Source organism: Polyergus mexicanus, unplaced genomic scaffold (assembly GCF_030449975.1).
Source record: "Polyergus mexicanus isolate NDT 795.1 unplaced genomic scaffold, iyPolMexi1.0 SCAF_6, whole genome shotgun sequence".
Lineage (NCBI taxonomy): Eukaryota > Metazoa > Arthropoda > Insecta > Hymenoptera > Formicidae > Polyergus > Polyergus mexicanus.
In genome coordinates, this window is record NW_027223326.1 from 6,162,449 (window position 1) to 6,175,650 (window position 13,202).

General features: G+C 29.4%; 2 protein-coding genes across 8 annotated transcripts in view; both read right to left on the reverse strand.

Moving 5' to 3' along the window:
• The window catches only part of Far1 (fatty acyl-CoA reductase 1), a 45,364-nt gene extending 43,360 nt beyond the window's left edge, over positions 1–2,004 (reverse strand). For all 4 annotated transcript variants that reach the window (XM_070297207.1, XM_070297206.1, XM_070297205.1 and 1 more), the window contains exon 1: positions 1,837–2,004. The gene's annotated coding sequence lies outside the window, so the exon portion shown is untranslated. The remainder of the gene's footprint in view (positions 1–1,836) is intronic.
• Positions 2,005–8,167: 6,163 nt separating this feature from the next.
• On the reverse strand, positions 8,168–12,607 carry LOC138933956 (uncharacterized). Of its 4 annotated transcripts, none has more exons than XM_070297255.1 (8): positions 12,499–12,607; positions 11,560–11,665; positions 11,315–11,395; positions 10,957–11,076; positions 10,386–10,517; positions 9,352–9,539; positions 9,103–9,262; positions 8,168–8,845 (listed from the first exon to the last, which is right to left on the reverse strand). In XM_070297255.1, the coding sequence occupies exons 4-8, from the start codon at positions 10,991–10,993 to the stop codon at positions 8,715–8,717; spliced, it is 648 nt and encodes a 215-aa protein (XP_070153356.1). In that variant the 5' UTR covers positions 10,994–11,076; positions 11,315–11,395; positions 11,560–11,665; positions 12,499–12,607; the 3' UTR covers positions 8,168–8,714. The 4 variants fall into 4 exon arrangements, with proteins under 4 accessions (XP_070153356.1, XP_070153357.1, XP_070153358.1 ...); XM_070297256.1 differs by lacking the exons at positions 11,315–11,395; positions 12,499–12,607 and adding exons at positions 11,877–11,927; positions 12,275–12,336; XM_070297257.1 differs by lacking the exon at positions 11,315–11,395 and having other exon boundaries at positions 8,168–8,842.
• Between the last annotated feature and the right edge of the window lie 595 nt (positions 12,608–13,202).

The window sequence follows — 13,202 nt, forward strand, 5'->3', positions numbered from 1 at the left end:
AAACCTCGAATAAACCTCTTAATACGCTTTTTCGTATTTGATTGTGCATGAGATTTAATAAATTATTAAAAGTATGCTGCATTTCTAATAATTTAGTGGTTTCTTAATCTAAAATGCGGAATATAATTTTGACATTATAGACACTGAAAAAGTAAAACTTTATAATAAATTAAATAATAAAATTATAATAAATAAAATAAATTAATTAAAATAATTTTATTCAACAAACGAAAAAACAAAATCCATTGGAAATTGGAGTTTTATTTTTTCTAGAAAAAAATTCATAAAAAATTGCACATCAATTTAAAAAAATTATCATCTGTCATAGAGTTTACTTTATTTCATTCGTGTTTTTTATGTAAAGCAGATTACATGAAAGTGGATTAAAAATTTTATCTAGAAAAAAAAATTCCAATTTCCAATAGATTTTGTTTTTCGTCGTTCGTTCTGAAAGAAGCCATAAGATTATTTATAATACAAAACTATTTCAAGATCTATAGAGTATCAAATTTATATTCCACAGTTTAGATTAATAATATAATAGATAGAAAAAAAATAGTGCGAATTGATGCGAAATGTCATAACGACGATGTGCATGCTTGGATGAGTCGAAAATCACGTGAAAATTGTTCAATTTTCACGTTAGTGTCGATTAAATTATATTGGCCATAACATCATCTCGAGAAATTTCATCTTCTAAGACGTCCTATATCAACCAGTTTGGCGTAAACGCGATTCGGGATTCGGAAAAATTCGAATACACGCAAACATTAAGGTAAAAATTTATCTTAAATGCAAATCGAATCTCGAGATTTCGGCGTGGAAGTAATATGGAAGTAACGCAGTATGTATCGATCAGGTTTCTCCGCAGACTTACTGGCTCAAGATAAAAAGATCCGTATGCTTAACCGCAAAATTGCAAGCAACTATAAGTATAACGGGGTTATAACTTGAAAGAATAAACGTTTCGCGAAGTGTGCCTGACGCGGCTATAACTTTTATCATCTCTGTAATTATAATATATATTACGCGGTTTTGAAAAAAAGAATGCGCGGATCGATATATTTTTTCAACAATTAAATATTACTTAGTTAAAACGCATATCATATTTAAGAAGATCGAATGAATGATCTGTGCGTGTGTGTGCGTGCGTGCATGCGTGTGCGTGTGTGTGTGCGCGCGCGCGCGTGTATATGAATTGGTGACAATATTAAAACGTAAGGAGAGTGAGAAAAACGAAGAAAGTGTATCTATTCGTACTGTATCCAGATAGTGTCGAATCGAAACGATATTTCTGTTTTGTCTGTTACGTGAAACGAGAGATAACGGAAAGAGAGACTGATGTAGCCGAGATAGGGTGAGGCGAATTTTCGGCATAATTTGGGAGGATGCTCCACCCGATTTAGGCTCGGAAACTCATTATATAGTCCGTACTATTCCATCGTGAACATGAATGGATAAGCGATCGTAACAAATTCCCAATTGTCAATCGCTTAGTGATATTCTCGTATAGGTGAGGAGAGCCTGTCGCACAACCTCGGTCGATCTTTAAAGGAGACCACCCCATCCAAACGCTCCGAGTTTTCTCTCCGAGAGCTCGCACAACGCGAGAAAGGATCGGCATTTGCACGCGTGTCGATGAATCCGAGAGTCGAAAATGGTGATATTCGACAGTAAAAGATATGCTCAAGACCGCGTGGATAACGTAAGAGGCGTGATAGGGGGAGAGAAGTAGTCGATGAGAGTAGGCGCGGCCAGTCTAGGCAGCGGCGGCCGCGCGAGACAGCGGCTTTCCGCATCCGTTTTGCATCCCGCGAAATACAATGTCACGCTTACCTCAGCCGATTGGGAAATCTCCTCTTGTCTTATGATATGCACGTCGAACACGGCTAACGCTGACAATGTCACTTTAACATAAAATTGTTGATTTTTCGCGTACTCGCCGCTTTTCCGTTAGTGCCCCTCGCATACCAATCGAGTCCGCCATCTTCGATAAACTGCCAGATATCCTCTCAGGCCGGCCAACTGCGGGCTAACCGCGCTGCGCGCGGATAGGGTCGCTTCAACTCTGCGCATCTCGTGCCATTTCGCACGCGCGCTCGTGTGTAGATGCGGATTCTCTTTTCTCTTGCTTTTTACTCCAGGGTTGGCATTTTCTCAAATTTCAGAAATATAGCATTTTTAAGAAAAACGTTTTAAATGAAAGTTGTAGGATTTTAAGTGGCATATTAAGTAGCAATGTTAGTGTGACTTTAAATAGCATTGTTAAGCTTGAAAATCACTTTCGAGTAATACTAATGCTGGCGGTACTGTACCTTTTAAGCCTGATAATTTGGAAAATACTTAATGGAACGGAACTTTATTGTTATAGTGTTTTGAAAAGCTTTCTGAAAAAATAAATTAAGAATATGCAATCAAAAGTGGGGATGTCCATTAAAAAATTTCAAATTGATTTTTACGTAACCTTGACAACAACGTTATTCAAGATCATAATAATATTGCTATGTCATGAGTCATATAAAATTTTATAACTTTTATATGAAACATTTTTTTTCTAAAATGCGTATTTTTCAAAATATTAAAGGAATGCAATACCTCTTGTATATCTATATAATTCAGAAACTGGACATAGAAAGTTTCTATAACTTGACATTTTTGATCAGAGACACAAGAGCTATAACATATCACAAATTCAAGCAAATTGACCGAAAACGTTTTTTTTTTATATAAATCATGTGTCGTCCTTTGCAACAAGCAGCTACATATTTTTTATTTAAAAAATTATATATTTTTTTACATCAATTGATTCCTCTCATTATTTTGTACATAAAGATATTGAAGTAAGGTAATCGAAAAGTAAATATTTTATGAGATATAGTTTATGTAAAAATATATGTCACATTTAAAGTAAAATATCTCGTAAACTATTAAATTTTTGATCATATTACTTGTACAATTTTTGGCCTTATAACTTTTTACGCTGAATATTGCGAGTAATCGATTTATGTGTAAACAAATTAGGATCGTTCTTAAAAAAAATTAAGATGGCCTTGAAATAACCCTCTGATCTTCAAAGTCAAATGAAAATCACCATCAGATAGTTCCCTCAACATCAAATAACTATTTTCTAAACATATTTTTGATTCGATCTTATTCTGCGAAGATAAAATGGATGATAGATTAAAATGGGACACTCTGTATATATAAATATTGATTTAATCTTTATAATAAATATAATATATACATAAAATAAAAATGTAAAATATTTTACAATAAATCTATACTTTTAGAAGAAAATAAAAATTCAAAATAAAACTAAATTATTATATTATTATTAGCTAAGAAAAATTAATCAAAAAAAGTTACATTAATCTCGTACCTGATTTTTTTAAACATTTTGTAGCATGCACATAAGATATAATCTGGCAACTTCTTATTTATATTTTTCATTGCTCATTTATTTCATATTTTAACTATTCCCAGAGAGAAACGTGAAATCAAATAAATATTTAGTAGACGTCTATTCCCCATACAGCACTAAAGCTTGCAACAACATTGCTGCAATATTGCAATATTGTATATTGTAGTTTAATGTTGCAGAAATATTACAAAGATATTATTTTACAATATAACTTTAGTAATGTTACAGCAACATTCCAAAAATATTCCAAAGAAAGTATTCGATAATCGCTAGTTCATTCGTTTACCGCTATGCGGCGCATATTGTGCTATCTATTCCGCATTTAATTTTTAGTCACGATGATTATATAAAATTTACAAAGAGCGACTAATAAGATTAAAGATATAATAACTATTTTTATTAACTTAAATTGTATGATATAACCCCAACACAGGGGACTCAGACGTTGAACTAAGAATTCTTTTAATAGTTTCCATTCTTATATAAAATCAAAAATTTGATAATAATTTTTTAACATGCAAAAGATACTTCAGATTTTAATAAATAAATTTTGAGATTATATGAAGACAAGAGAGATGTGAAAAAACTTGTATGCGTAAATCCACTACAATCTTTTTGCATATCTGAATATTTCGGATACAGAGATTGTGAATATACAAAATTGCAAATTGAGTTTTTTCTTATTTCTCTTAGATATTCTTTGTCACTGAAGGAAGTCGAATGTGTACCGAAAAATTTACAATTTATAATTTCGTTATTATTATAATACAGAAAATCTATATACACACTAAATCCTGATTCTTATATGCCTAATTTTTTATTATTTTTTTCATATGTTAAAGATATTATGTCGATAAATATACATAAAGCATTGCATATATATATATTATATTGCTATGTTGCTGCAATATTATATTGAAATATTTCTGTAGGCGGACATTTTACTGTTGCTGCAATATCATAACAACGTTGCAGCAACATTTCGTGATGTTTCTGCAATGTTGCAATCTTGTAGAAAAATGTTGCTGCAATGTTGTTGCAATCTTGCGGTGCTGTATGGGTTCGATACGTCTAAGGGCCAATTTCACCAAATCCAGTTAGATGAATCGACGGTTAAAATTAGCAGGGTTCCAACTGGAATGATATGAATGCTTGGTTTTTCTTCACTTTTATTTTCTGTTGGCCACCCTGCTAATTTTAACTGTCGGTTCATCTAACCGGACTTGGTGAAATTGGTCCTAAGGCAGGTCGACTTTCGTATCTAGATAGACGTTGTTGTGGCTTCTTTTAGACGTGTTTAATAGACATTTCATTTTCTAATGTTTTTTAACAAATTTATATGGAGGCTAACTTTTATTTTGTATCCTAATAATAATGAACGATTTTCACTTATCCGGACACTTTCTTTGCGAATAAGTGAAAATCGGACATCTATATATCTGGATATCAGTCGGTATCTGCGCCCTTCCGTCCGGTGCACTGCTTTCATAATGGCTGGAATTGTTAGTGAGACTCTTCGCATCGGATGTGCCATGGAGCCCTATGAGTTAGAGGAAGATTATGACGCGTGTTAGATTTGATTTATTTATAAGCTAGACCTAAACGAGACCGAAATATCCTTTAATAAACTGAATTCAATTAATCATTTGCATCTTGTTTCCTGCGCCAGCTTTTTATCGTCCGTTGTAAACATTTCTTATCTTATTTGGAGCCCTTAGGCCGATATTCATAGTCAGTTCTTATTTCAAGACCGTCTTAAGTAATGTCTTAAGATGCTAATACGACTCTGTGATTGACATCTTAGAGTTTAGAACATCTTAAGATTGTGCTTAAGACGGTCTTAAATATAAGAACTGATTATGAATACTGGTCTTAGTATGTTTATACTTTAATTTTTAATTCGTTACATCTATATATGTTTAATTTCCCAAAAATCAGTTCAATATCTGAATTTCCTTATGGAGATAGCATCAGAAAATAAAAACTGATAGAAATAGTTGCTACAATGTTATTAGCCGCCTTTTGCAGGCTTTATAGGCTTACAGGTTTTATATACGCTTATGACAAAAACTTGAATATGAGTATAGATAATGAATAACGCGCCGCATAGCGATAAGCGAATGAACTATAACCTCTCGGCAGTCAATGGCTTAGCGATTTTTCCGTAAAAATATAATATTGATTAAAGCGGGGAGCACATACTTTTGCATAAGCGCATAATCATAAGGAAATTGATTGGTTAATTTCGTTATGCATATGGAAATGGACCAATCAATTTGCTTATGCTTGTGATTATGCGCTTATGCAAAAGTGTGTGCTCCCCGCTTAAGAACCGATCAATATTGGTTATTGTGCATAACTGTGTGCTCGGGTGATAAAAAAAGGTAGACATACGATATACTGGATGCTTTCCATTTAGTGACTAAAGTCGGCACAGAGTATCATTCTATTTTTGTTGTTCATTGGTATTGAAAGAAACACAAATGATGATTTTACTAGACTTATGTCGACTTGAGTTACTAAATGGAAAGCACCCATTAGAGATCCTTAAACAGAGATCGGACAAACCGTTAATGATCTGTAATTGGCTCCGTCGCCTGGGGTAAAACCGGAAATGTGGGAGAAAAAGATATATATATAAATGAGAGGGAAAGATTTATAGTTAACCTAACTGACCGTCTATAGCTAGCCATAATTGTCCGTCAAAGGCATAAATTATATTTATAGTAATACATAATATATAATATAAAATAATGTAATAATAATGATAATAACGTAATGTAATAATATAACAATAATAATAATAATATAACCTATAATAGTAATTATAACAACATATTATTTAATAATCAATTCATATTATTAGTTGATATTAACACAGGAAAACTGATGAAATATATTTGTTTATAACCTTCTTTTAATACGTGTTTTAATATTCATTACTCACGTTAACTTCGAACGAAAAATATATATCGTATTTTTGTATTTATTAAACAATGTAAATAAACTGCCATCGAAAACATATCCAGTTTCGCCCCATGGCACATTGTCCGATCTCTGTTTAAGGATCTCTACGATAGGAATTCTTTTTCTCTCTTCAAATATAACCATAGACATTTTCAATCTCCAGAATCATATATGATATTGACAGAAATTTGTTCCTGACAATACGAAGCGAATACGACTTGAATAGCTCAGTGGTAAGAGTAATTGCCCGGAAAGCGAAAGACTCGGGTTCAATTCCCAATTCAGCCACTCGTGCCTCGCACATTTTTTCCAATCCACAAATATTGTTTTTTATCGAGTATTTGTCGGGCTAGGAAAATGTGTAAATGCCCTACACAAATACGACAATGTCACTGCTATGGATGGGATTTTTACTTCATACCAATGATGCCAATTTAGAGACGTTGCCACAGCCACGGCATAGTCATTCCATTCTTTAGAGGAATAGCTGTGATTGGTCACTTTTACAACTACGGATGTTATTAAACTCGATAAAGGCCGTATTACACTACGGATTGCCGGTTCGGTTACGATTGGAGTTACGGTTGATAATTGCGGATTGACCAGTCAATTGACAAACTGCTTTATTCTGATTGGTCAATCTGTAATCGTCAACTGTAACACCAACCGCAACCGAGCTCACAACCCGTAGTGTAATACGGCCTTAAGGGTACCGTGTAACAGAGCTCAGTATCGATTTCGGCCCTCAAGTGAACAGATCTAGAGAAATTACAGTTTGGATCTTCAAATGATAGGCAATAACAATCATTTATCCGTGAAGTGATGGGAACATTGGTAGAATGATTTAAATATCGTAAAAAATTACATTATACAATTATGTACGGTTAATAATTGGAAAACCATGAGTCTAACCAAAATTGTGAACATATTCTGCATGCAAAGATCATAGATTATTTTAGCACTACCCAGGATCCACTACATAAATGTACGCCTAGCATTCCTTGCAGTAGAAATCAAGACTTCATAGCTCGATCACTCCTGTAATATTTAATGACTCCAAACTCTCTGTACCGTATGTGTGTGTATATATTTTTCTGCATTTATATCAGAATTTGATGATACTGATAATTCTTCATCAAACTATCGAAGAATTGAACAGGAATTGAGATGTTCTCTTGGAATCGAACTTTAACGATGAAGAATCACACACAGCGTTGTAAAAATAACATTCCGCAATTTTATTTGTTTAGTCTATTCACTTTATACTTGAGAGTCAAAATCAACACTTTTTTAACATCATCATCCTTTCAATGTTGTTCAACAATTCTTTGTTGAAAATATTTCACGCCGAACATATATGATGATCGTTTCAAGGTATATCCCAGTGAGCAATATGTTATCAAAAGAAATTCGTAAAGTACTCAAGTTTAAGAATCGGACTTCCGAAAACACCATCAAAATGATAATATTATGATATCAATAAGTCCTCCAATGCGTCGATTTTAGAGGAAAGAAAGACATCATATAATTGACATCTAAAAGAATTCCACAATCTGACTTCTTTTAAATATCAAAAAAATATCACCGTTAAGAACCGTTCTATTTGTAGTATCATATTTTTGGACGAGTTTTTTAATTCATCGATTGATCAATCTCATGATGCGCAAGGACAGCAAAGTCCTGGATTTGCTACATTTGTGCATCATGGGATTAATCAATCGATGAATTAAAAAACGCCCTTTACATTTTTTTATTTAAAGAAAAATATAACTCTTAGTATACATTTTTTAATAACATTTTATTAGAACTTTGCAAAATACAACATTTGCTAAATTATTTTTGTATAATAAAAATAACTTTTTATAATACAATCAATTTGATAATAAAATAAAAAATTTGCCATATAATTGCACATAGATTATTATTGACAATGAAATGCTTTATTCTATTTAAAATGAAAAAAATTTATAATATTGCATGAAAGAAAAACAAATATAAGCATATACATATACCATATATGTACTTTAGTATTGCTAAAAAAAATTCAATTTTATCTTTATAAGAAAAATGTAAGTATATCTATGAAAAAATGTAAAGTAAACGAAATAAATCGTTATTAGAAAAACTAAATTTGAGTATGCGAACATGCTGCTTGACGTTAACCAATAATGTACGCATTTACATAAATATTTGTGAAAAACAATATATTAAATTGAGCAGCCTTCAATCAAATAATAAAGGAAAATAATAATTAATATCACACAGAATACGTTTTTTCGCCTTAGAAAAAATCTTTTTTAAATATTTTTGAAACTTTTTTCTTCTTCTATTTCTTCTTTTCACTGGAGTGTCTCTTGGAGTTTTGATTAATCCTATCTCCAGCATGCTGAAGCCAATTTTTTATTACGTTTTGGACAGAATGCGAAGAAATTTTTTCTCTAATATCGATGATTACTTCTGAAAAAATTTTGTTACAAAAATTAAATGATAAAGTGATTAAAATAAAATTATTAAAATTATAAATTATAAATTTTGTTATACATTTATTATATATTTTCAATATAAATATATTTTCTTGCTATTAATGATCAATTTTTATTTTCATAAAAACATAATAACAAAATAAGAAAATAGCATTACATATTTTAATTAAATAATATTAATATATTATTAATTCTGATATATTAAAATAAAATATAAGAAAACATAAATACCGATAATGACGTCAACAAATTTCATACATCTCGTTTCAACAGTTTTTTTCTGTCCTGTCCATGAAAGTTTGTACGCCAAATTATCAGTTAAAGTAAGTTTCAGTGCGTTTCTTACATGTTGTTCTGCATCTTTCCCTCCTACAGTTTTAATTAATTTTTTCTGTAAAAACATGTAATTTTATTATTATACATATATACATTTGTTTTTTAAATTTAATTGTACTTACATATTAGATAAAGTGTACTTACATATTGCAACAAAGATACGGAGTCTTGTATTAATAATTTGTTAAATTTCTCTAGTGCTTCTGGTGTTCCAATTGGTAAGTTTAAATTTGTAGTATTTTTTTGTGAAGAATGTGGGTGTTCATCTAATAATAATTGTTGGATCGTAATTAACAATCGTATAATCTTTTGAATGTCATCGCGACAACCATCTATATTTAACAAAATTTATAATATTTAATACATATGCATATTAATTATATATATGATTAAGCTGGCAGATTGCCGGCAAGAATCAAGCAAAGCTTGCTAACATAACTACACAGCAAATTGGCGGCAGAAACCGAGCAAAGCTTGCTGACATGACTGACATCAGATTGTCGGCAAAAACTGAGCAGGATCTAGAGTGCGCAATTTGATGGCAAATTGGCAGCAAAAACCGAACAAAATCTGCAGCTTATTACAAAGTATTATAAAATAGTTCAGTCGCTAATCGCTATGCGGCGCGTTATTCATTATCTATACCCGTATTCAAATTCTTGTCATGAGTGTATATAAAGCCTACAAAATACTAATAATCTTATAATATATATATTTCTATCAGTTCAATTTTTGACATAATTCTACAGGAAATTCATACAGGAAATTCAGATATTGAATTGATTTTTGGCAAATCGGACAGATAATTGTTCGATTTTCACTTATTCAAACAATTTCTGTCCAAAAAGATCTTTAATTTTATAAATTAAGTTACTTGAATTTACCTATATGTTTTAACATATTAACATATGATTTTATATAATGTCTAATTATATATATATATATATATATAGAGAGAGAGAGAGAGAGAGAGAGAGAGAATCAACTAATATGCACAAAGAAATAATAAAATAAATCTATTTATATATTTTCAAAAGTAAAAAATATAAAGAAAAGTTGTCTAACACAAAAATTTATTGAAAAAAAAACACTAAATACATTTTAAATCATATTTACTATAATATTAAATCATATATTTATTAAAATATTAATTATAAAACAATTATCTCTATACTTACTGCAACACAATTCATGCAATTCTTTTTTTCCCTCTCTGTTTATATTTTCTGCATTCTCTTCGTAGATAATAATTGGTTTTTGTCGATCGGTTAGATGAAATATTGATTGTGAATAGTTGATTGGTTGTGCATCTATTAAAAGAAACAAAAATTATAATGAAAATTATATAAATATTATAAAATACAAACATTTTATTTATAATCATTTTATTTATTATAATCTAGATAAAATTTAAAATTTTATTAATTGCTATTTAACTTTAATCTACAAATTGTATATAATTTTACTTGCAGTATTTATCTAAATAAATAATACTAAAATAAATGTAGAATATTTTCCATATTCTACAATTAGAAAAAAATTGTAATATTTTATTTTTAAACATTAACAACTTTATACAATATATTTAACAGATATTTTGCAATATTAACAAAATTATAAAAGAAAAATGTGTAGAAAATAAAAGAAATAAAAATAGAGAAAAATTTGTAATAATTTAAAGACATTGATAAAATCTGTTATATACTTAATAAGCCTGCTATATACAGAAAACAATAATAATTTTCTCACTTGTTTCTTTTACTTGTACATCCAAGTTAGATTCCATATCGAAGCTATCCAAGTATAATATTTGACTTTCTTCATGTTCCTCATAATTGTTTATATCATTATTTAATAATTCAGACTTTCCTGTAAATAGAAAATATTCTCATTAGCATCACTTATTTCAATATTTTGTAAAAATTTATAAGCTTTAAGAAGCCTTTTATTTTTCTGACTCACGGATAACTTTTTAAAATTTTTGCGTAATGACATTTTTAATTTATAAAAATAATGTAATGTATAAAATATAAAGATAGTAAGAATAAAAATAAAAAATTCAAAATTAGAAAATAATAAAATATAAGTTACTTTATAGTTACTTTACCTTTTGTTTATACTTTTTTGAAAAGTTTAATTTTTATTTCAATTTCGCATCCAATAAAGAACTCAAACTCGAAAATCAAACCTAATATATATAAATAATTATTTTTCTGAATATATAAGTAATTATTTTTCTGAATAAATGTTATTTATATGCATCAAAATTAAGAAAAAGTTAACTTCAACATGACACATGACACTATATACATTAACGTGCATAATATCAAACAAAATGTTAATTATTCTTACCTGATATTTAATTCTTTCTTCTTCCTTTTCTCTTCTTTTCTCTCTCTCTCTCTCTCTCTCTCTCTCTCTCCCTTTATCTGTCTTTGCTTTTGGTTCTTCGTCTCTTCTTTAATTTGAAAAAATTTATATAGATTAATTATATATCTTACATATATGTGTATATAAATATATATATAATATATTGTTTTATGAATATATGGTTTTGAATAATATGTTTATTACTATTATACTTTTTAAAAATCACAATAAAAAATTAATGCAATGCAACAGTAGTTGCAGCCTAATGAGTACGTCTTGATCTGGATATTTAAACATACTTATTAGGTAGCTTTAGTGTTGCGTTGCACGTTGCAGGTCATAGTGAGTACCTATAGCTTAAGACAAGGGTTTTATATTTGCAAGAAACACGCATATTGCAATCATAAAAATGTATATATATATATATATATAGACTACAATAAAAAAGAATTTTTATGATTGCAATATGCGTGTTTCTTGCAAATATAAAACCCAACTTCTCTGGTAAGCAGAGCAATATAGAAATTGCAATATAGAATAAATATAATAAAATGCCAAAATTATTTTATTTTTCTTATTGAAATACACATTGTACCACTTTATCCTTGATATGTACATTATGATTTGCGATATGTATCACAAAAATATAAACGCTTAAAATTTCAAAATAAATTACTCTTAGGCTATAGGTACTCACTATGACCTGATAAATCCTATCCGATTCTGATGTTAAAACAGGGTTTAAAATGCCTAGACTATGAATAAAAAAAATTTATAATTTTGAAACATGTGCTTTTTGAAGATATAACCTAACTTCTTAGATTGGATATAGACATAACAAAAATATATATGAAAATATTAATCTATTTTATACTCAAATACGTATTTAATAATATTTATAATTTAAGAAAAAAAGATTACCTTAAAAACGTTAATATTGAAGAAATGCTATCTTTCTGAAATCCAAAGCACGCAGTGGCACGCAGTTCACACTAGACACGGAGTCTCTAGTTCACACGTACATTTCTTGCGCATGTGTGCGGCGTTCGTAAAATATCTAAAATAGCAAGCTTGCTAGAGATTTTAGAGATATCTATGAAGAGATATCATAAAGAGCTCTTCTGAAAGATATCTTAAAAAAGATAACTTACTGATATCATTTCTAAGAAAATTTAATTAAGTCTTTAAAAAGTCCTCTTAAAGAGCTCATCCTCTCAATAATGCTCACTGGGATGTTTCTTTAATTTAATTTACATTGTTTCATCGAAATTAAAAAAATCGACGTTAGATCATATTCTCTTCGGTAACAGATTCGTCTTTAGTTATGTTTCAATTATTCAGTTATTCAGATGATAGCGCTGAGCTAATTCTGCAAACATTCAAATATTTACTAATTAGAATACTGACAGTTCTCTTTAAGATGATATCATTATTTTTCAACATATTGTCTCCGGTTTTTTTATTTGGTATTTATCATAATTCTAGTTCAACTTTCCAATTTATTAAGCAAAATAAAATAAATTAATAAAAAATAAAACAAAATATAATTTATTATTTTGAGCATACAATAGATAAAAAATACAAAATTAAAAATAAAATAAAGGATAACATACAAAAACTTGACG